At 42.5% G+C, this 23,446-nt stretch overlaps 2 protein-coding genes across 4 annotated transcripts in view; both read right to left on the reverse strand.

The window, feature by feature from the left end:
- Positions 1–1,244: 1,244 nt before the first annotated feature.
- Positions 1,245–8,407, reverse strand: LOC117401534 (zinc finger protein 414-like). Of its 3 annotated transcripts, none has more exons than XM_034911634.2 (7): positions 8,317–8,407; positions 7,207–7,368; positions 6,385–6,492; positions 6,190–6,295; positions 5,145–5,701; positions 4,302–4,454; positions 1,245–3,574 (listed from the first exon to the last, which is right to left on the reverse strand). In XM_034911634.2, the coding sequence occupies exons 2-7, from the start codon at positions 7,262–7,264 to the stop codon at positions 3,498–3,500; spliced, it is 1,059 nt and encodes a 352-aa protein (XP_034767525.2). In that variant the 5' UTR covers positions 7,265–7,368; positions 8,317–8,407; the 3' UTR covers positions 1,245–3,497. The 3 variants fall into 3 exon arrangements, with proteins under 3 accessions (XP_034767525.2, XP_058869937.1, XP_034767526.2); XM_059013954.1 differs by having other exon boundaries at positions 7,207–7,364; positions 8,243–8,397; XM_034911635.2 differs by having other exon boundaries at positions 8,243–8,397.
- A 1,900-nt stretch (positions 8,408–10,307) lies between these two features.
- LOC131721063 (unconventional myosin-If-like) overlaps positions 10,308–23,446 on the reverse strand; it is a 30,868-nt gene continuing 17,729 nt past the window's right edge. The window contains exons 10-28 of the mRNA XM_059014183.1: positions 22,626–22,822; positions 22,294–22,374; positions 21,726–21,812; positions 21,339–21,425; positions 20,856–21,023; positions 20,074–20,159; positions 19,893–19,974; positions 18,823–18,929; positions 18,564–18,662; positions 17,993–18,137; positions 17,580–17,694; positions 16,490–16,659; positions 15,949–16,094; positions 14,671–14,817; positions 14,100–14,248; positions 13,690–13,758; positions 12,777–12,975; positions 12,110–12,285; positions 10,308–11,800 (exon numbers count right to left, since the gene is read on the reverse strand). Coding sequence (XP_058870166.1) covers positions 11,724–11,800; positions 12,110–12,285; positions 12,777–12,975; positions 13,690–13,758; positions 14,100–14,248; positions 14,671–14,817; positions 15,949–16,094; positions 16,490–16,659; positions 17,580–17,694; positions 17,993–18,137; positions 18,564–18,662; positions 18,823–18,929; positions 19,893–19,974; positions 20,074–20,159; positions 20,856–21,023; positions 21,339–21,425; positions 21,726–21,812; positions 22,294–22,374; positions 22,626–22,822 — 2,387 coding nt within the window. The 3' untranslated portion in view covers positions 10,308–11,723. The remainder of the gene's footprint in view (positions 11,801–12,109; positions 12,286–12,776; positions 12,976–13,689; positions 13,759–14,099; positions 14,249–14,670; positions 14,818–15,948; positions 16,095–16,489; positions 16,660–17,579; positions 17,695–17,992; positions 18,138–18,563; positions 18,663–18,822; positions 18,930–19,892; positions 19,975–20,073; positions 20,160–20,855; positions 21,024–21,338; positions 21,426–21,725; positions 21,813–22,293; positions 22,375–22,625; positions 22,823–23,446) is intronic.

Here is a 23,446-nt window from a genome sequence, read left to right on the forward strand (position 1 = left end):
TTAGTAGAAAGTCTACTGGCAACTAAAAACCAGCAGCTCAGTAAAAAAAAAAAAAAAAAAAAAAAAAACCTCAACTGGTATCTTACTTGTTTTGCCAAGACCCCACTGGAAAATTAGATATGTATCTCAAGGTTAAATAAATCATTTTGAAATTCGAAATTAGTTCTCGTCGATTTATCTGTCCAGTTATTTCTATGAAAACACCACAGCAGCCACAGCGAACTCTCCTGTGTGTTTATATGCTGGATTGAAACTGGAACTATAACAGACACTTGTCTGTGCAGTTTATACTGCGCGCTTCTCGGTCACGATGCTTGTGGATTGCCACGTTTCTTGCAGCGACCCCCCCACCTGTCCCACCCCCCCAAGCTCCTCCACTCAGTCGCTCTACATCTTAACCTTTGTGGCGCTGATGGTCTTCCCCAGGTGTCCAGGCCCAGCACGAATGGCCGATCTCAGCACATGCTTCCGTTTCAGGGCAGTGATGCCCAATATTGCACAAGTCAAGTTTTACTAGCGCTTTTGAAAACATTCATGAAAATGTATCCTTGATCCTATTTTATAACATTCATATAATCTAACCACGAATGCATCTGTGCACATCAAAAGCTTATATATATATGGCACTTTATATATTAAACAATGTCTCTACAACAAGGACGTAAATGAGTTCATAGCAATTAATATAATCTGTTCACGTTATACACGGTGCCAAAATCTAATTTATAGTGAACTTTACAAAAAAAAACAAAAAAAACCACACATTTAAAGGATCACATGCTACGAAATGGGACTGCTTCATGATTTCCAATATATAAGATGATCGATCTGGTGTAAAATGCACATTGCCAAACGGATGGATCAACTGTGGTCACTGACTGTGTTGAGCATATCATTGTTTATTTTAGCAGGGGGCATGCATGGGTATCGTGAATAATGCACCAGCAACACAGAGAACAGAATATTACACGAAGGGCGCTATTGAAAACCCAACTAAACACAAATACTCTTAACCTACAAAGAACCATCGCTGGTGTCTGTTATGCACAAAAGCCTAAAATTAAGCGCCCTCTAGTGGATTCAATAGCGTAATCCGCAGTCCTGACAAAACACGTGCTCGTTTTAAAATCTATTGTTAATTACTAGTGAACAAACTTTTTCGTTCACCTATTGTTCCCCTCCTCAATTTTAATACATTATTTAAGTCCCGGTATGATTATGCTACTGGTAAAAAAACATACGACTTTTCTTTTAGTCAACAATCATCAAGAAACTGTTTATTATAAAGATATAGCTTGTTGATACACAGAACAGAAGAGAAAGTACTCCAAGTTATGAAGCAAGTTCCAGTAAATTAACTTGGGGCGCTTATAGTGATACAGAACACTGTGAATCTGTTATAAACTTGTTTGTTGCTTACTGTTGGTAGTTGTTGCCTGGATTTGGTAGAAAATTGATCCATTACAACATAACATTTAAATATCCATCAAGAACAGTAAAAACAGAGGTGTCAAACGTAACCAGCACATTTCTTATAAAAAGGACACAATATTCTGTATACATTTGAAGTGACCTCCCTGTAGCCAGCTCCTCCCCTCCTCTCCCTCGGACATCCCACACAAGCCTACATCACAGAAAGAATGCAAAAGGGGTTCTGAATACCGGGTATGTACATGACTGAAGTGCGAGACCCAGGACTGGATCTTCTGCAAGCTCTTTGGCTGCACGGCTCGAGACAGCCTTCCTAAAACTTGACTGGATTAGAAGTTTGGCCGAGATTGGCAGCTGACTTTTTTTGGTTTCCGTTTGAAGTTCTCTTGCTGAATTTATTTCTCTTGCCTTGCAACGCAACAGGCAACACCAGCACTTTACATTGTGCAAGCACGCTGTCATGAGACTCTACAGGGACGTGAACCACAAACTGCAGCACTGCAAGCACAGAGAGATCTGAACAGCTTCGGAGAATCTAGATCAAAACACTTCAGAAATGAAACAAGGAAATGCACGCTCCAATTATACAGTAAAACACATACTGTGCAGTTCATTTTTTTTGTTTGAACTCATTCTTATTTTCACTTGAACTGTTCTTAAAAAAAAAAAAAAGGGGGTTACACAGCCACAACATGTTACTGCTTTTATCACATTCTTAGTGTGAAAGTAACCTAACCTTGTTCCAGATATTATAACAGCGCTGTCATATATTTCCCCCCTTGCGATTCCCTTTGAAGATACAGGCTGTTTCTCCACAGATTTAGAACGGCTCAAAACGGAATTCTTACATTTCAGTATAGGACTATACTGCATACAGTGTGCACTACACAGGACAAACAGAACTCACATGAAGTCCATTCAGTGTAGGAATGTTTTGGTAAACGTTGATCTGCTAACGCCAATGAGTGAGGACGTGTTTCAGGACGTCTGGATTGAGTTTAGCACATTCAGTTCAGTGGTTCAATGCCACACATGCGGCGAGAGAACAGACTGGCGCGGTGCCAGATGAATTATTACTGCTTCACTGAAGAAGTGAAAGAGTATACATAGTATATAATTTCAGATTTCTGATTCCCTTCTCCAGAATTATCAAGGAACCAAAATGGTGACTTGCTTGTTTCTGGGGGAGTGATTTATAGCTGCAGATCAAAGCACATTTTTTCTTTTAAACTGTGAAGTTAGTGGAAAATGGTCAGATCTTGTATGTTGCCCATGGGGGAGGTTAAATGTAACCCTAGGGGCTCCCGAGTGGCGCATCCAGTAAAGGCGCTCCGTGTGGAGTGCAGGATGCGCCCTATAGCCTGGAGATCGCTGGTTCGAGTGCCGCCCGGGTGGGGAGGGCTCAGGTCGGCAGGGTAATCCTCGGTTCGCTGCGCACCAGACCCCTGTGGCCGATAGGGCGCCTGCAGGTCTGTTGTAGAAGCCACTCAGATCTGTGTTGTCCTTCAGCACTATGGGTCTGGTGGCTTCGCAGAAAACCTGCAGCGTGAAAACAGAAAGACGGCTTGGCAGAACACGTTTGGGAGGACACGTGTCTGCCGCCGTTTCCCGAGTCGGCGCGGGAGTTGCAGCGGTGAACCGGGATAAAAATCATAATTGGGCATTCCAAATTGGGGAGAAAAACGGGGTAAAAACCATTGCCGATGACTAAATAAAAAAGAAAAAAAGGAAATGCAACCCTGGCACCTCAACGCTATAGCCCGGGTTCTTAACACTGCAGGCACACCGTTTTGAACTGAACAGGTCTGGTATAGTACGGGAAAAATAGATTGATTAATGTCATACATCCGAGTGCTGTCAAGATGGCACTTCTTGAAATCAATGCAGAACATACGATTTAAAAAAAAAAAAAAAAGTTTATGGTTGTATAAAAAAAAAAAAAAAAAAAAAAAAAATTGGAATTAAAAGGTACCAGAGGAATGGAGCTGACAGACCAGATTATCCTCTGTAAATCTCCCCATTTTTACATCAAACCCCACAAACCCACCCACCCAGTAAAAAACCCATCAGAGATGTGAAAAGAGGGAGCTCTCCATTTCTGAAGTCAATTTCGAGTGAAAGGACGGGAGTCCGACATCAAAATCTGAAATAAATTGAAACAAACCATTAGATAATTAAACGAACACGGGACATGGTCTGACTGCAGAGCTTTAATAACTAAATCCATCCGTGTAAAACTTCCGACCGCATTGAAATAAGTGTTAACAGGTTCTTGGTCTGGTCTAAGGTACTGCTCAGATGAGTTTGATACCTTGACCTTAGATACATATTAGAGCTTAAGAGTTCAAACAAAGTGCATTCCCCAGTTTATATCTCTGAAAGTGAGTAGTGTCATGAAAACCCGCAACCATTTACTGTGTTTTTCTTCAACACTGGAGAAAAATACGGTTCCCATTTTTGCCTATTTTCTCCTTAAGAATCGGATATCAAAATGCTGTTCGTGACGTTAAGATCTGTGCGAAGCGTAATATTAGCATCCTGACCACTGGAATAGCAGCAGCAATTCATCCATAACTTCAAAACACAATCATAAATTACAAAATAAAACACACAGTATAAGAAATGAAGGGATCAGTTCGATCATCCTAGTCAGCAGAGTTATGCTACAGCTGGGTGTTTCTGGAGCATTTCACAGCACTGAGGAATCACCCTTATCTACCACCTATCCATGAAATCCAGGGCGATTTCCCAGTGCTGAAGAATGCTCAAATAAAACCCAGCCGTGACAGAAAGGCGAGGTGTAAGTTGTTCGACTCAGGGGCAGCAGAATGCTGCAAGGCCCCTACCCATCTCTCCCTGCACCCCCCTACCCATGTCTCCCTGCATCCGGCTGACAGGACTCTTGTGCTGCTCCTCGATGTGCAGTGTCATCTCCTCGCGGGATGGGGTGGAGTGCGAGCACTGCAGGCAGTTATAGCGCCCTCTAGTGTGCTCCCACACAATGCGACTGTTGAAGGACTGGCCTGTGAATGTCAACAGACAGAAAATAATAATAATAATAATAATAATAATAATAATAATAATAATAATAATAATGTTATTATTATTAACATTTATTTATTTGGCAGACCCCTTTATCCAAGGCGACTTACAGGAGTTACAGGGCAGTAAAGGGTTACAATGCTAAATTGATATTTAAATACAGTATAATTTACAGAAGTGCAAATTATACTACTAAGATGCAACAAGTTAGGAGTATTATTATTATTATTCCAGTTAATCTCAGCTGAGAGGTCAAACTATTTACTGCAAGCCGCCCATCAACTACTATAGATATTGCTTTCAACAGCTTGGCCAATTGTGTTGTAACCACATCACTTTTGGTCCATTCCAATCCAGGACCTCGTTCCAGCCAGATCCTTCAGTACTGAATTGAACACTTGACCTTGTTAGGACAAGACTGCTCAGTCAATAAAAAAAAAAATGACATTAATCCTAAATCTCCCCAAACCACACATTGTCTGATTTGGCAGGCTGCAGGAAAATAATTTTACTATTTATAGACTATGGAATTGTTGCATCAGACTAAATCATTTCTTAGATTTGAGTCGTGTATAATGTCCACTTTCTTGAAAAAACAGACAGAGATTTCAGTCAAACCTCGTCCTACACTGACCTTCTATTAGACACCTTCCATAATCCACGCATCTCACCTTGGTTTTTCTTCCACACAGCGTTGGAGGCAGGAAGCCCGGCTTGGTTGGGGACGTACGGCCCGAGACGTTGCTGTACGGCAGACTGGGGCATGGAGTAGGAAGTGGGATGCACGTAGGGCAGGAAATGACCAGGCATGGAAGCGCCGTGCGACTGGCCAGCAAAGCGCAGGGGTGAGGATCCGAACTGGGAGGGTTCGAGCAGCTGGAAGGGGTGCGGGCCGGGAGAGACCAGGGGTGCAGAGCTGAGAGAGCTGTGGACGCTGGGCAGGCTGCTGGGGAGGGAGGGGGCAGCTTGGGAGGGCAAGGGCTGGGAGGGAGCCGAAGCCTGGCTCGAGGGCACCAGCTTCTCAAGATGCCGGATGACGCTCTGCAGTTTGGGCAGCTCTGGGGCGGCTCGTTTGACCTGCGGTTTGGAGAGCTCCGTGGCTGGCGGAGTGGCTGGTTTAGGCTTCTCCAGCTTGTGAGCTCCTTTGTTTTTGACAACCTTGGCGCAGACGTGGAGATGCTTGAAGAGGGCCCGGTGCGTGCGCAAATGCACCTTGCAGTTTTCACATCTACAAAAAAACAAAAAAAAAACGTGGTTCTGAAAAGCTCCCTTTACAACTGCCACTGCAGACTGTTTCTCAGAAAGACCAAGAATTGGATGGGTATGGACTCTGATGTACCCTCTCACCTCCTAGGGTAGTTGAGGTACATGAGTAGAGGCAAGTGTAGGGAATCCCACAGGACAAAGACTACCTGTCAAAACATTTGTCCAGTTTTATTACCATGGTTACTTTAGTATCAAGCTACTTGGGGCCTCATTTACTAGGTATGCCTTTCACAAGCACAAAACATATCAACTGGATATATTTATATATTCAATTGGTCTACCTAAATATACTCTTTAAATTATTAAAATAGAGCCTTTCCTGGCGTTCCACATACTTGTGAAAACATAAATACACTCAGATCTATCTCTGTTTAATTCAAATAAATAGATCGCCTAGCTTGGTACCCAAGTATAGATGTCCTCCACACCCCCCTCTTCCAATTTACTCACATGAAGTAGCGATTGGGTTTGTAATGTTGACGCATATGATCCATGAGCTGTTGCATGCTGGGAAAGGTCCTTGTGCACCTCAGAGTGGAGCAATGGAACAGTTTACCTGGAAGAGAAGAACACACACTCACTGAGCACCCTTTCGTCTGCACAAAAGGAGCCAGCCCCTGTCCTGTTTGTGCTAGCTGTGCTTACCCTGCAAGGACTGCGTTGCGATGTAGTGGCTTCCCGTGTGACTCATTAGCTCTTGCATGTCCCAAAAGACTTGCTTGCAGCCGGAAAAAGAGCAATGCATCCCTTTTCCTGTAAAAGGACAGAAATATTGTCAAACCCAAGTTTTCTACTCCAGGCTAACCGTTGTGAGATTACCTTCATGCAGCTAATTTAAAATGATTGTTCTTAATTGTTGTCCTACTGAGCTCCACATCATTTCCTGTATTTTTTTCTTTTTATTTTTTAAAGAATATGTCTTGGATGCTTTATTGCACACCTCAATAACCTCCTCTGAGCTAATTAAACACCTTGCACGAGTTATCCAACCTCTAGCAAGCTTCACTTCCACAGATTACCTTAACCAGCAAATTGCTGTTGCCTGACCATCTCAACAAGTGGATCTCCCCACTGAATCCTGCAGATGTTGCACCTGCATCTCATACTTGACCTGAGGTCAGTTATAATCAGAACTACTATTACAGCAGCATTGCTTGATGAAATTGCACTAAAAAAGTTACCTAAACTACACACACTAACATGTTCACTCTGTTTACTCTAAATAACTGATCACAGCTACAAATACCAAAACATACTATATAAAACATTTTATTTTATTTTTTTAAAAAACAAATGGGAGTCACCAAAAGGGATTGAAATACAAGAATGATGATAGAATGTGTATATGGCATCATTACAATTTCAATTACACAGATGTGCCAATGGTGCAATTACAATGGCAAGGCAATTAATTCTGAATTGCACAATTCCAATTGCAATTACCGCCAGGTCTGTCTGATATAATACCTTCCATGGCGTTGCAGGAGACCAGCGCTCCCTGCTCCTCCTTTGGTAACACGGACATGTCGGTGCCTGCAGAGGCCAGGGGCTCCTGGTAAAGAAACCCCACTTGCGGACTGGGCTTCAACTGCGGCCAGGAGGTCTGACAGCTTCACCAGGGGATACTGTCTAGAACAAAACAAACACTGGCTTCAGCAAGTCCATCAACAAAAGCATCAAAGCTGAGACAACTAGCTATGTTTATTTTACACACACTAAAGTACAGTATCAAGCAGAAAAAGCATCCTGACCACTGAATGCTTTAAATCTTTCTTTACAATCTTCCCAGTGTTTTGATCCTACCTTCTGTTCTGAACTTACTTTTACTCAGCTTCCACTTATGCGCTCTTGTTCTACTCTGCTAAATTTCAAGTCGTGTCTAGGCTGAAGAGATTGAATTATTTTAACCTGTCCTCATAGTTCATGTCATGAAGTCCTGGAATCAGCCTAGTTGCCCTTACGTACGCATATACTGCACAAACACACGCGAACAACTTTATGTGATAAAGATAATCAACATTCAAAACGGTAAACACTGGGATAACGGTTATAATATATATTATTAACAACCCTACTTCACACACACACACACAAAGTTGTTAGAAGTGGCACATGTGATGCCTAATATTTTTAAAAACTAAATTCACGTTTTTTTTAAGTTATATTTTACTCTCATTTCTCATAAACACATATTAATGTGTCTATTGTTGGCTTCTTATTTCCGTGTGTGAAATGTACACACATACTACGGTAAACAAACATCCTCATTGTGAGACAGTTCTGCTTAATCAACACATTGTATACCGCTGTGTAAAATAGTCATATCTATGGTCACAACATTGTCAATGCACCTTTTTATTTTATTATTATTTTTAATATATAGTACCAATAAAACAGGACAGGAATAAGTAAGTGTTGCGTTCAAAAGAGGGAACTGTCTGTAGACCTTCCATCGCGGGAAAAAAACAAAATGACTCTATTAGACAGGTTCCCCGACACTCACCGTACGTGGAATTACGTTCGTATTCTCTCAAGTCAAGACAGTTTAAAACATTTTTAAAATATAAATCTTATTACCTTTTAAAGAACAAATATTATGTTTCTATTAAGGGTCTACGCAGCCATTTTGGATGAGACGAGCTGTCGCGAGATAAATAAGGGGGCGGAGTTACTGTGACGCAATACCCTTGGTTGGTGCGCGTGTGTTTATGCACATCGTCTTTAAACTGTCATGAAGTCTGTTTACAGTTAGTACAGTTTATTGTTGTACAGTCACAGGATTTCGTTATTGTTGCAAAGTTCCACCCGTTCACAAGACAGACGTGTTATTAACTCAAACTTGTCGAGTGGGCGGCAGTGTTAAAGAACACATTGCTGGAAATTACCTTTTAAATTCCTTTGAAATGGAGGAATGACCTAAACTTTTTTTTTTTTTTTTTTTTGCGTTTTTTTTTTTTTTAAATTGTGCAAAATATTCTAATGCAAAATATTCTGCATTAATTGGATTTCTAACACTAATGGGGTTCCAACTGCAAAAGCATGTTTCTGTGTTTGTACTCAGACAGTGTGAGTTACTGTGTACAAAGCACTGCACTAAATGGGTGGTATTCACACGATCCCAGATGCCCTAATTCTCCAGAAAAAAACCAAACACAATTAAAATAAAAAAGCTTAAAATAAATCAGGAGGTTGATTTAAATAATTGTAGCTGCACTGCCACTAGCTACCTAGCTTTCAAATGTGTAGTTTCGAAAGAAACGCATGTTACATGTATTTTCATTTTCAAACATTATATCTGGTACTGTATTAGGTTAAAATAAGCTCTCAGTTTCTATGGTTTATTCGTGTAGTCCTTGTTTGCACTTGTACTTCCTGGATCATTTCACTCCAGCAGTGTCTTCTTTGTCAAAGCATGTTACTGGCTGACGAAAGCATGTCAGTCAATAAGGGATACAGCTGATTGGTTATTGACAGGAAAGAAGCCGGTGAATGAGGTGGGGACAATTTCACTCTCCAGGTGAAAGGACTCAGGAAATACAACATTGTATGGCTTGCGAACAGTTTTCTTTCAGCTAGTGTAGTGCCAGATATTAAGTGTTGTGAGGGTCTGGAACCAACTCCCCAGTAATGTTGTTGAAGCTGACACCCTGGGATACCTTCAAGAAGCTGCTTGATGAGATTCTGGGATCAATAAGCTACTAACAACCAAACGAGCAAGGAGCTAGAAAGGGTATAGATGTCCATGGTGGAAAAATGTCATGCAACTATTTTGCTAGCTACAGTTAATTTAAAAGCTCCTTCCTTTTAAAAAGGTGGGACATGGTTTGTGAATATGACCCTGTTTTATAAAGGATAGTAAAACCCACAGGAAGTGTTGCATTAGGTTCCACTGGCACCCAGTGTACTCTGATGAAATAGCATGACTACCTCTGCAGCCATCATCTTCCTCTATTAGACACCACTCACTGGAGACGACCAAAGAATGCAATACTGCTTTTATTTTTCATTCACAATACTTCAGAAAAAGCTTTTTTTTTTTTTTTTTTAACTGAATACAGAAAAAAAAAATCTATAAAAAATGATTGTGTACATTATACAGGAACACCAACGACATTCCAGGTTTAGGGGAGCAGTAGTTCTCATTAATTTACAAAGACGTTAGATAGAAAAAAAAAAACTACACAATTACACGACACACATGATGCATGCATGGAAACTAAAATAATCCTTCTATAGATGTAATCAAAGACTATACATTGAACCCAGTGTATATGTTATTAGGTGATAAACAAAGAGATGCAAAAACCAACTGCATTAGTGCTGGTCAACACACACAAACAGTATCTACCCCCATAGAATGTCATATCTCTTAATAGCCTGTAGATGGCAGTAACGTAACAATCTCCCAAATACCTTACACATATCGTCTTAAATCAGTACCGAACTTTGAGGTGATTTTTTTTTTTTTTAAGTTTACATAAAAGAAAACAATGGAGGTTAAATCTGCACTGTCCCTCAATTTTAAAACATATTTATTTGGTGTCAAGTTTATTGCTAGTTGTGTATCATTCTGAGTGTGTGTGTGTGTTTTTAAGTGTCTGTGTGTGTGTGTGTGTGTGTGTCTGTCTGTGTGTGTTTGTGTCTGTGTGTGTGTGTCTGTCTCTGTGTGTGTCTGTGTCTGTGTGTCTCTGTGTCTGTCTGTGTGTGTGTGTCTGCGTGAGTGTGTGTATTCCACACACACCTTAGAAAGTCGACCATTGTTTACATTCGTCAAAAGCAACTTCATTGGCTCCCCACTATGTTACTTTGTGATCTAATTAGGCAGGTTTCTGTTTCTACTTGCAGCAGTTGGAGGTTATACAACACTTCCTCATGCATAGCAAATAACCATTCTTTCAAAATGTTTGATCTAAAACATATTTATTACTTTTAAAATGAATTTGAAAACAACATGGACTGTGAACCTCAATCACATTGAAGTATCTTACATTTTTGTGGGCACATAAATATAGCTACACTCTAGGCTGTAAGAACTCAGTAGCACCTTATTGCACACACTGTAAGTTCTTTGGTATAACGCACATGTTGATGACGATGCTTTCATTTGGTTTCACTGCAGGCTGCTCGGGGTGCACTGCACTAACGCAATGTCCCTTAGCAGCTGGCATCCTTGTTCTACTATTAAAATATATTAAATACAGGGCTGACTGGATTCAAGCCGGGTCCCACGATTCTCAAAGAACACCGAGCTGTTCCAATAACTGCTCTCCCTCCCTCTGCAAGGAGCAGTGCTTCATTCAGCTCTCAATAAATAAGAGTGGTTCATCAAGCATTGCGCAGGCTGATCGATCAATACTCCATACAGGATGATCACAGATGATCGGCCTCTCTCTATGACATACAACATCTAATGCCCTTCTTGAGCAACCTGTACCGTATAAATCGTGCAAAAAGGGGTACGGGCTTCTGCTGGGGTGTACACTGTTTCCTGTGAAAATTCAGTCTTTAGTTTCATACATAACGCATGCATCTGTGTGTAAGTGCTCCATGGCTGAAGATGAGTGCATATGTAAGGCATGGGGTCTGAATGCTTAGGCATTGCTTTGCAAGAGTATGGCAAGTTGGGTAAACTGTATAAAATACCATATTAAAGTAGGTGGATTTCTAATCGGCTTCACTGCATGCAAGCCAGTGTGTTTATCTCCCCAGTGTAAGTGTGCATCTCTATTTGCACGACTGTACAGTACTGTATATAGATCACACCCCCATAGCAGAACAACCTTTCAAATCCTGTGCTGGACTGCAGCATTACTATCGTAGCCCCAGAACACATTTCGATGTTTTTCTGCATGTTTGGTGCAGCATGTGGCTGTGGAGGTGTGATTATATATATACATATACATATGTTGACAACTTGGAACTGTTTAAAGCTGCTCCTTTGTCCCGGGCCTGGGTGTGATGGAGATTCTTCTCAGATGAAGAATTCACATCTTCTCCACGTAGTTCCCTGGGAAAAGCCCTTCTTTGCCTTTAAATTTTCCTCTCCACCAACCGGAACTGTCTAAGAAAAGAGAATAGAAGGACAGAACATTTTTTAAAAAAATGTAAAAGAATCACAGTTAAATCGTTAATCCTTTGCGTGGCAAAGCGAGTGACTTTACTGTAAATACTTCCTTGATGAAAAACGGTTTGATTGGATTTCTAACACTACCCCCAAAAAGTATTGGGACGCTTTCTGCTATATACCTATAGCACTTAAACTGTTATAGCCTGTTTTTTGGGGAAGATTTGCCCACAGTAGTAAAATCAGGCCCGGTGTGTATGCCCCTCCCACAGTGAGTGATGTCACAGCGTGGCCCCGCTTCCTCACCCTCGTTTAGAATGTCGATGATGTCATTGACATTGAAGCTGAGCTCGTCGGTGTCCTGTCCCACGTACTGATAGAGGGCCCGACAGCGGGGCCCCTGGGGGCGGGCCTGGGGTTTGGGCCGTCCCGTCACAGCCGGAGGGGGGCGGTGCTGGCTGATGCTCTTCTTCCTTTGCATCCTGCGGGACAAGAGAGACACACTTACAGAAAAACCAAGACAAGGATCCCTGCATTGCTCACCCATTATATATACTGCAAATGCACTGGCTGAGTTTGTTTTTATGGAAGACTACCACACACAGAGGTTTATTCAGTTGATCGAAACTGATTTTAATACCGCAGCAGTTAGATCTTCTTAATAACCTAAATCTCTAACAGTACAGCATGTGTGAGTCTCTTAGGAGTATTCCTGTCTTTAAAAAGTAAACCGACAGATTTGTTCCTTTTCTGACAAATACAATAACAAACGTGTCGATTCTTTAGCCAAGTCTTCGGTGCTGGAATTTGTTCCTATTTTAATATTTAAACAGTGGCAGTATTTGGATCTTCGACTGTGCAGCTCAAGATCACATACAGTATATAGCTGAAACAGGCCGCAGCCCCTCATCGCCGGGAGCGTTTCATTCTCGAGCACCGGCATTTCAGAAAATCAAACCAGAGGTGACGTTACCCTGCCACACCCTGGTCGGGCACGTTGAGGAACTCCAGGTTCTCTGCCTCTGGGACAGCGTGCCGGGCCTTGGACGTAGAGCCCTGCTTGGGCAACATCCCCATAGGGGGGCGGCCCTGCTTCTGGGGCATGGAGTACTGCTGGTCCTGCCTCCTGGTGTCATTGCGGGAGAACTGCGCCGCTCCATTCTTGCAGTTACCTGAAGAGGCAAAGTGCAGGAAATTACATGAGGAGCAGCAGTACAGACGCTTCTCAATACAGGATTAACAGCGTTGCTATTTAGAAGCCAGGTGACAAATACAATCATTTCATGCAGCAAGGTGTGAATGAAATGCAATGCACTGAAGAAATGACCTGCTCCAACCTGGCACTAAGTTGTTTCTTGTAAGTGTATTACCGTTCAAATCGTTTCATTCAGTAATTAATTTGCATTTGCACTTGCTCTAAAATAACCCCCCCTGTTCCTGTTGTTTAAGACAGATAGCTCAAGGGCACATGCAGGGCTTAAATTATCACACAGATGCAGTTGCAGCAGGTTCTCTTCCAAAACCCCTTAAAGGAATTTGCAGTGAACATTTGTCCACCAGAAGAAAATTCTAAATTAGAAGCCTTTTGTACAGCACCCTGAAATGTTCCTATTACTTTAGTAGACACCATACAGCAATTCACTAATCACTACACAGTGTCCCCAGAAGTCACCAGCCCTGTTAGCTCAGAGAATGCATCAATGCTTGCAATGCTGTGATTGGTTCATTCCTTTCAATGCTGTGATTGGTTCATTCCTTGCAATGCTGTGATTGGTTAATTGCTTACAATGCTGTGATTGGTACATTCGTTGCAATGCTGTGATTGGTACATTATTTGCAATGCTGTGATTGGTTCATTCCTTGCAATGCTGTGATTGGTTCCTTACCTCTAGGGGGCCCAGGGGCAGATCTCTGAGGAGGGGCTCTGCTCTGGCCCTGGCCTTTCTTCGTGGGTTCTGTGAAAACAGAATAGTATTTGATTTTATATTATGGAAAATACATTGTACTGTATCTTCCTATCAGTCAATAGCATTCATATTATGAGCTGAGTTTATTGTCTAAACAGATGGAGAGATGACTGATCATTGTTTTCACGGTTTGGTCATGTAGGCAGTAAGTTGTATATCTTCTACACTTTAGTGGTTTTCAACATGTTTGAGTCAGACAGAAAAATAAGTGCTGTTATGTATATAGAACAGTTTTTCAGGGGAATATTGAAAACCAAGCATTTTTCAATTAAAAAAACCAAAAAGCAGACTGGTGGCAGCAGGTGAGTGCTTCAGGCCCGCAGACTCACTGGAGGTTTTGGGCAGGCCGTCCCCGATGCTGACACTCAGGGTCTTGCCTCCTGGTTTCTGTTGTGCCACGTCGCCCTGGCCCCGGCTAAACAAGACCAGACGAGACCCCCCTCCGCCCCAGCCCTCCTTCTTCACCTTGAACTCGATCCTGGAGGAGGAGAGACACAGCTTTAACTGGGAGACACACTGACCTTCCCTTCATATTCACGGCAGCCTTCAGTTTCGCTCTCAATCAGCCCTACTTGACAATAAGATGAGGAGATGGTTAGAGGCTGCTTGTCAGATGCTCACAGCTCTTCCGATCCCACTTCCAAGCCATTTGCCTCTTTGACCCAGGAGCTCTACCAGCCCCTGGGGGTCAAAGACCAGCCCTGCAGATGTACCCCTGGCTGGTAAGGTCCTCTGTAGCACAGTGAAGAGATACAGTCCCTGCTAATTTGCAACTTTGCACAGCTGGAACTCAAACCTGCTCTCCCCTGACTGCATGACTCACCCTGCACTCCAAGTGGCCGTGCCTCAGGGACCCCCTTCACATCTCGAAGCCTAGTTTGAGTTGAGTACGGGCCCTACCTGTCACTGAAGTTGAGGTTCAGTTTGCTCTTGGTGAGCTCCTCGAAGCGCTTGCACAGCAGGCTCAGGAACTCTGTCTTGAACATGGACTCCAGCAGGCTGTCATACTGCTCCTCGTGAATCACAAAGAAATCGTCCTGCCGCATGCTGCAACACAGGAACACACACTCATGTCAGAAGATAAGGGGTTGCTTTTGTAATACATTTCTCTTCTATATGTTGCTAGGCTTTGTCTGTGGGTGTTTTCTTAAATTCAATGTAAAGGCAAGCTTGTGGAAGGTTACTGATAAAGACACATTCCGTATTTGGGTTGTCGGTGACTTGTACTCTTCCTGTGTCTTGCTATCTCTGGTAGTGATAAAGCAGGGTGTGTGTGTCAAATGCATGGATTGCGAGTATGTTTATTAGAAGGACCGAGACAAAGCTGTAATGGACAAAAAAATTACAAAAGAAAGAATTGCTGATTATGCACATTAATGCCTTTTTCGTATTGCATGTTGATTTTGACTTGAATAAAGTATTTGTATTAAACTGACTAATTGCTGTATTGAGCGAATGATTCTGGATTCATCCACACAATAAGACTCACAGCAGTGAGCCAGTTAACACTCATTATACTGGTTTTGCCTTAAAGGCATATCATTCATATTGGTGCCTATTTTGTTCTGAAAGCACCGCCTAACTGAATGTTAATCTGAAACCCAAACCCCTTAAAAAGGTCCTTAGAGGTTTGTGAACCGGTGGGGTAATGCAGTCATGTGGGATGATGACACAGTGATTACATGGTTTGTGATAATGTGGGAGCATTTGCCCTGTAACTTAACATGAACTTCATCACATCTGACTCAAACTTTCCACACAAATAACAGTTACAAACAACTGCGGCAATGGAACAGGCACATGTGGAGCAGTTCTGACTCCTCCTTTTAAACTACAGAAGGGGAATCAGTGGTTCAGCCGGAGGTGTTGCGAGTCATTCCTCATAAGCTCTAGCACACCTCCTTCTCTGTCTTAGGCTCTCTCTGCTGCCCTGCATCGTCAGCTATTGTGCTTCCGTTGCACAACCATTGAAAAGATAAGTGTCGCATTTGCTGCTTATTTCAGCAACAACAAAATAACTGCCACTATAATAAATTCCCCTTCCTGCAATCTGAAACTAGGCCACCTCTGTGATGAGACAGCTGATAAGAGCGCAGTCCACCCCCGACGAGGTGACTCCACTGGAAAGTGACTTGTCAGCAGCTGAAGCGAGGGCTGGGGTTTGAAGGGGTTACAAACCTTAAAGACACACTCCGGATGCTCTGAATCTCCATCTTTCTCTTCAGAACCTCTCTGATCTGTCCCTTTTCAGGACCCTTCTTGATCTTTTCTCGACCAATCAGGTAAATGCCTTTGGGGGTCAGGATGAGGTCGCGCTTTATACTCTGCAAGCAGGAAAGGTGACAGTACTGGCATTATCAATATATATATATATTTAAAAAAAAAAAAAAGTACGCTCTAAAATATTAAGTCATAAGTCATGACCTCATTAGAACGGTAACTACACTAAGAATTTATTGCATCTTGCAATAACACGTTGTTATGAATTGGCATCTCAGCCCATCGAATGGAAAGGTAAAGGCTGGACTTGAACCACAAACCATACAGTTCAAAGACAAACGCCTTTCCATTCAACTGAACAGCAAGCTCTGTAGTCTAGAGGCACTAGGAGGAGATTCATTACAACGTAAACGCAATTCAAAACACACATACTTTACCTAAACGGCAAATACGAAAACAGATCAAACCCAACGACTGAGTGTTTCCAGCTGATCTGTACCTTGAATCTCCGGTCGTACTTGTTGACAGAGTCTGCGAAGTCGACGCGCTCTCGCTTGGCCAGGAACTGTCTCAGCTCCGGCTTGTCTTCCATGCCCAGGTAATCCCCCACGAAGTTCCTGTTGATGCTGTTCCTCCTCCGCTCCTTCCAGTTGAACAGGATATCTGAGGCTGAGCACAGAGGGTTTCACATGGGATTAGCAGCCAGTCACTGAGGCCCCTGTCCATTCAGAGTGACTGCCTGTGCTATTAGGAGGCTGTGTGGTCCAGTGGTTAAAGAAATGGGCGTGTAACCAGGAGGTCCCCAGTTCAAATCCCACCTCAGCCACTGACTCATTGTGTGACCCTGAGCAAGTCACTTAACCTCCTTGTGCTCCGTCTTTCGGGTGAGGCGTAATTGTAAGTGACTCTGCAGCTGATGCATAGTTCATACACCCGAGTCTCTGTAAGTCACCTTGGATAAAGGTGTCTGCTAAATAAAAACAAAATAACAAACATATTGAAACCAGGAGCCACAGGCAGTCAAGGGCCCAAAAGGAAGCTTTGAGCCCTTTTGCTAATACCTTTAGGCTTTAGCTTTCTGGTTCATTGCAAGTCTTTTTGGGGGTCACATCCTGGGCTTTCACTGTGTAGAAAATGGATCATGTCTAGGTTGGGATAGTTATTTAGATATTAATATTAATAAAAGTGGTTTTAATTGTTTTTTTTTTTATTTTAATTCCTATCCTAATTCCTAAAAGGATTTTTTTTTTTGTTTCTTAACATTCATTAACATCAGGGCTGAAGAAATTGAAACATTTACATTTTATTGGCCTTAAATCTTACGGATTAGTTTGTTAGTTTCTAATACTTTAAAAAAAAATTAAGTACACAGCTCATCCTGTACACTTGCTGTAAATATTTAGCTGAAGAGATTTCAGGAGCACCCTGAAGCAGTAGTTGTGTTATTGGCGCTGACGCGATGCGAGCAGTGTGTGTGTGTGTAGAATCCAGAGGCAGTTCACACACTGACGTGTTCAGTTTCTCTGGAGTCCATCCTGGAGCTGTTTGAATCAACAGCCTGCTCTGCAGTGAGCTGGCAATGCTCTTACCTTCCTCCCTCATCTGCTCGTACTTCCTCCTGGCGATGTATTTCCGCCACGCTTTCTGGATGGTCCGGGCGAAGGTGTCGAACTTCCTCTCGCGCATTTCCTCCAGGAGGAACAGCTGTATCGGGGCAACAACACGGGGGCATTAACTTGACATTGTGGGTTCAGGAAGGTGGGGGAGGGGTACATGAATATCGTATGCATACGAAAGGGGTAGCAATCAAGGTTTCAAAGATTCTTTCTTAGAAGCCATACTTATTATCTTTATTGAGTCCCAGACTCACTTTGACTCAATTTACATGCCACCATAACTCCCTTTATATTGGGCTTCTGCTGGAGTCGGGTTGGGTAACTCCTAAACTGAATGATAGATTCTGCACACAGACTGACAGACGGGCAGAGAGACGCTGCCGTACCGACTCTGGGTTCTTGACGAACACCTTGCTTTTTCCCATCTGGTACTGATCAGTGTCCATGTTGACCGCGCGGAGCAGGTGCTGCACCCCCTGCCGCTCGTCCCCGCGCCAACACGGCCAGGTCTCTGCTGTCAGGATAGCGTACCTGTCAACGCACACAGAGCAAGGGTGAAGTACCTGTCAACGCACACAGAGCAAGGGTGAAGTACCTGTCAACGCACACAGGCAGGGTCAGGTACCTGTTAACACACACATGGCCATCTCTTCAAAGAGTTCACTCCAGTCTTTAATTAAGGAACTCCTATTTTAAACCTATTGACTTTACCAAACTAGTATCAAACATTTCATTTATGTGATTGCAGGTCTCTTAATCAAGAAATAGGAGTTAATTACAGAGTGAACGCTTTGAAAATATGGCTCATAGAGTTAGGGTGATACACACACACACTGTGAGAAAGAGGGAAATCATACAAACCAACACATGCACGCACACACACACAAATGCACGCACGCACACACACACATGCACACAGACACAGCTGAGTGCAATGCAGTTTCCTGGTGGCTCTACCTCTGCATGAACTTGTTGAAGACTCTCCGGTAGGCGAAGCCAGCTCTGCGCACTCGGATGTTCTCCCTGAGCCCGAGGTACTCCACCTGGTGCTTCACCCTGGAACAAAACCAGCAGAGCATCAAGCCTTGCTCAAAATTGTTTGCTGTTGCCATTTGTGGTGGTATAGCTGTGCAAATGTCTATGGTATGGTGTTAAATGATGTTCAGTCCCCCCAGTTTGTCAGCCCCTGCGCGGGTCTCTCTTTGGCTTTGCTGACCTGCTCTCCTCCCAGTCCTTGGAGCGCTTTGTCTCGTTGGGTTTTATGCAGCGGATGTAGTGTGGCGTGCACTTCATCAGGGTGTTCACCAGGTCATTGGCTTGTTTCTAAACAAATACACACAATCCATCAATTTCACTGTGTGCAAAGGCAGCACCACCACCAAGCCACATTCTCTCGCGGTGCCATTGCAACACACGGCCTCGTCATTGTCAAGGGAGGCACTTCGAAACTAACAGGATCTATCATTTCAAAAACAAAAAAATTCCCCCGACCCATATGCATAAGCCTTCTAAAAGTAACAGTATAAAAATCTCATACATTTTTTTTTTTAACTTGGAAATGTTAAACACATACAGTGCTCCCCCTTTATAACACTGTAATCGGGAGCTGTAGTTAAGAGACCGTGCTTTTTGTGTTCCGCCTTATAATGAGACTACTAGTGTTAGTGTAATGGCATTATGGGGCAAATGGGAGCCATGACTGTACCGCCTTATAACCTGTTCCGCAGTATACAGGGCCGCCTTATAAAGGGGGAGCACTGTAAATACTGTCTTCTGTGAAACATCTGTTGTTTTGTAATATGAAAGTTTGAAAGAAAATCGCTCCCAATAACTAACATTTTGACCAGTTCCTAAAAGAATGCAATGTTTTTATTGTCCAACAGGGGATAGGACATACACAATGCAGGTGTCAGTGTTGATGACAATTGTCTTAATTCAAGGTAACATTCGTGAAACATTTCTAGACTGCTGTGGGGTTAGTCTTGCATATTGCCAGCTGCCTGACTCACAGTGGTTTCAATGCCAGTTTTTAGAAATCACAAGTAGGTAACCCGTCAGTGCGTTGTGTCAGTCCTCTGGCAAAATGCGTAAAACCACAAAATGACGATCCTCACTGATAAGACAGAAACATGCAGATACACTACCATCTATACAGGGCCTCTACTCAGTAATGTAAAAACAGTCGCCATTTATACCTCCCTGTTTTGCAAAGTCTGGTTACGTTACATTGCGCATGTCTTCCCGAATTCGTTCTGCAGGGTCTGAAGTGAGGGATGAAGTGCGTACCTTAATCTTCGTGCTGGCTGTGGTGGGTCTGCTTTTCTTGTCGGTGTTCAGGCTCTCAGGGAAGAGCCCCCTGATGAAAGCACTGGGGAGACAGGAGGCGATGCTGTCAGTACCAGTGCTGACACAAGAACAGCCAGGGTTTGTATGAAACAGCACCCAGCGCTGGTTACAATGCACTTACTATTCACTGCTCTGCATGAGGTCGATGAGGTCCGTGAAGAGGACGTCTCTGTTTCTTTCACAGAAGCCGTTAATGTCGTAGGACACCTGTACCAAGCAGAACACATCTTTGAGTCTTACAGAACGTAACAACAGCAAGGATTCACATTGCTACAGCGCCTTTCATCACAAGGTAATGTATCATGCATTTCTCTGTATTTAAAGTATTATCGATTTTCTTGTTGTTACTGCATCTTGTAAAGCGCTTTGTGATGGTGGTCCACTATGAAAGGTGCTATATAAAATAAAGATTGATTGATTGATTGATTGATTGATTGATTGATTGATTGGATCCCAAAGTGTAAAAAAAAGAAACCATTAAATTAAAAACTGTCTAATACAGAATTTGATAAAACAGAAATTGAAAAAATATTTTTTTTAAAAATTGCTTTTAATTTAAAATGATAAAAAACTAAGATAAAAAGCTAGTTTGTAGAAAAAGATCAAGTAAAAGAGTTGAAAACAAAAATGTTAAAATTGGAATACAAATAAAAAAAAAGAACACAGTATAATTGTAAAATCTGAAAAACAAAGAAGGACCCCCTATTCCTCTTTGAGATAACCCCCTCTGTGGCAAATCACAACAGCGTCTTTATATAGTTGTTCATGTTTACAAATTAATCCCAACAATAAGTATTTCTGCAGTGGAAATCAATCTGAAGCACAGATACAGCTATGATTGAAATTCAGAAAAGCCCCCTGCTTCGGTATGGTCCCGACCCCCAGAACACCCTTCCTCCACACCTTGCCTGCGTAGTGGTGGATGATGAAGCCGGAGTTCCAGCTGTTGAAGTGCTCGTGGGTACCCACGGCGCCCTGCAGTTTCTGGAGCAGCGTGCCGTCCGCCCCTTCTCCCTTGGCATGCATGGTGGCACAGACATCGTCCAGGACACTCATGATCCCGGGGGGGTTCTGTGGACACAACAGCTGCTTAGGAGAGCACGACAGCTTTTAAACCAGGGGAGCCTGGACTTCACTCCCAGGCGGACCATCTAGACTTCTGCACACAGTTTTATACAGCATTTTAAAATCAAATTGACATGCGTGAAATCAAGCTATTCACTCCAAATTAGCATAGTTTTATCAGGTAGTAAAAACACACCCTATAAAGTTAGTAAAACCAAAACAGCTCAGACATTTCATTTAGGGGTTTGTGAGTCATCTGAAGCAGTCTATTTTTCATTTTAGAATCCATCCTGTGCTGTTTTTAAACCGGCACGCTCTTACCAGTTTGTTTTCAATGAGGTCACAGACAATCTTGTTGTTAAAATATTCAATGGGCGACCACTTAATACCTTCCTGGACATACTCCTCCTGTAAAACAACAGAGAACAGGAAGATGAGACTGAGGTCTCTGTAGGTTGCAGCTGCATTTTACAGCTACAAACAAAGGCTTTGCATAACTTTTGGCCATCGCTGTACCTGTGGTTCTAGCCCCCTCCTGGACAATAAGCATACTTGCAGACTTATCGAAACATTTACAACCGTGTTTGAGTAATTAAAATCAGAACCATTTCAGCATAACTGCAACCATCAGATACAGTAAAACAAACAAACAAATACATCAATAAATAAAGGCAATGTGAAGCTGCAGTTTTCCTAAGCTGGTCCTACCTGTTCAGCTTTTAGCGTCAGTTCAATGAATATCTGTTGCAGCTTCTCGTTGACAAAGTTAATACAAAACTGCTCGAACCCGTTCCTCTGAGAAAGGCAGAAAATACATTTCAATTGGGGATACCACACATACCCAGTTAGTGCGTGCTGATATATCTCTCCTGGACATATTCACAGCTATCTGTTTACAGGCTCCAGCCTCTATTTATAGGCAAAGGGGAAGTAGACATGTTAGCCTGATAACTAAAGAGGCAGTTCAGTGGTAGACATTGTTTGCTTGATTTATAATGATTTACTATTCCATAGCAAAACAATCACAACTGGCTTTAAAAAAGAAATATGCAACGATACAAAGAATTGAATGAAATGAAGAAGGGTGTTCAGTTCCAGCACTCTGGGTTTTCCAGACAAGCTCAAAACCAGGTAAAGGCAGATTAAAAAAGCTATTGTAATGGCATTTGTAGCTATTTACTCTTGGCTAAAAATAATAATAATAATAATAATAATAATAATAATAATAATAATAATAATAATAATAATAATAATAATAATAAAAACATTTATATACTTTAAATATTTCAAATCCGTAGATATCCAGAACTCCAATGCTGAATTCCTCATGCGGTTTCTGGATTGCCTTGTTAATTGCCTGAAAACAGAGACACACAAGAATTTAGGCATTACAGCAACTGACCACAGAATGGCACTGTGTGCTATGCAAAATTGCATTAGAAGTAAAAAAAAGATAGTTCTGTTTGTGTAAATGTAATTGACCACCATATAAACTGATCACATGTCATTTCCCTGTAGATGTATTATATTTATAAGTGTCTATTCTGTGCATTCCCCCGCAGTGCCCCCTGCAGCACAGGGGTATGCTGCGAGTCTGGCTGCTCTCACCTCCACCAGGTAGTCGAAGAGCCGTGTGAACAGGGCCTTGGCCAGGGCATCGCGGGTGTAGGTGGCCTGCTCTCTGTTCAGGGTCACATCGATGGACTCTGACTTCCCGCCCCACTTGCTGTCCATCTTCCTGCTGGTCAGCTTCTCGTTCAGTCGGTTCTGATCGATCCCCAGCAGGTAGGCCGGGAACGCCAGCACTGACGCGACAAAACAAGGACACTGTCAGGAACCTGCCTGCTAACCATCCCCAGCAATCACGACGACTATAAGAGATTTTATAATAATAATAATAATATATATTTTTATATAGCGAGTTTCATAGTGGACCACCATCACAAAGCGCTTTACAGCGGTAGGCTGTGAACTGTCACTTACAATAGGACATTGTTTGGAACACGTGTGGGTGTTCCAAACAATTATCTTTGCTCTCAATGGCCAGCTTCTAGCAGTGATGTCACAATACGGTTATGCCAAGCTGTAACTGTAATAATTATTACTCACTTACTAAAAAACTGAAACGTCTTCTATAAGTTATGCCCCTGTTGGAATTCGTAACATATTGCCTTTTTTACCCAGGTAATTACTGCACATAAACCCAACCCTAATATATTTAGCCCCATTGTTATTAAGTGACCGGGGAAGCAATCCTGCTGCCCCGAAACAAAGGCATACTTCCGTTCGATGCAGAACATGTGGATGAAAATATCGCAGGAATCTGTTCAAAAAGATACTGCATGACATGAGTTAGTTCTCAGCTGTATCTGGTTCACAATGTAGCGGGCTCATTATAAGGGTTGACTACAGAAGGGGTTCACAGCAGC

This window comes from Acipenser ruthenus, chromosome 47 (assembly GCF_902713425.1).
Source record: "Acipenser ruthenus chromosome 47, fAciRut3.2 maternal haplotype, whole genome shotgun sequence".
NCBI classification, from domain to species: Eukaryota; Metazoa; Chordata; class Actinopteri; order Acipenseriformes; family Acipenseridae; genus Acipenser; species Acipenser ruthenus.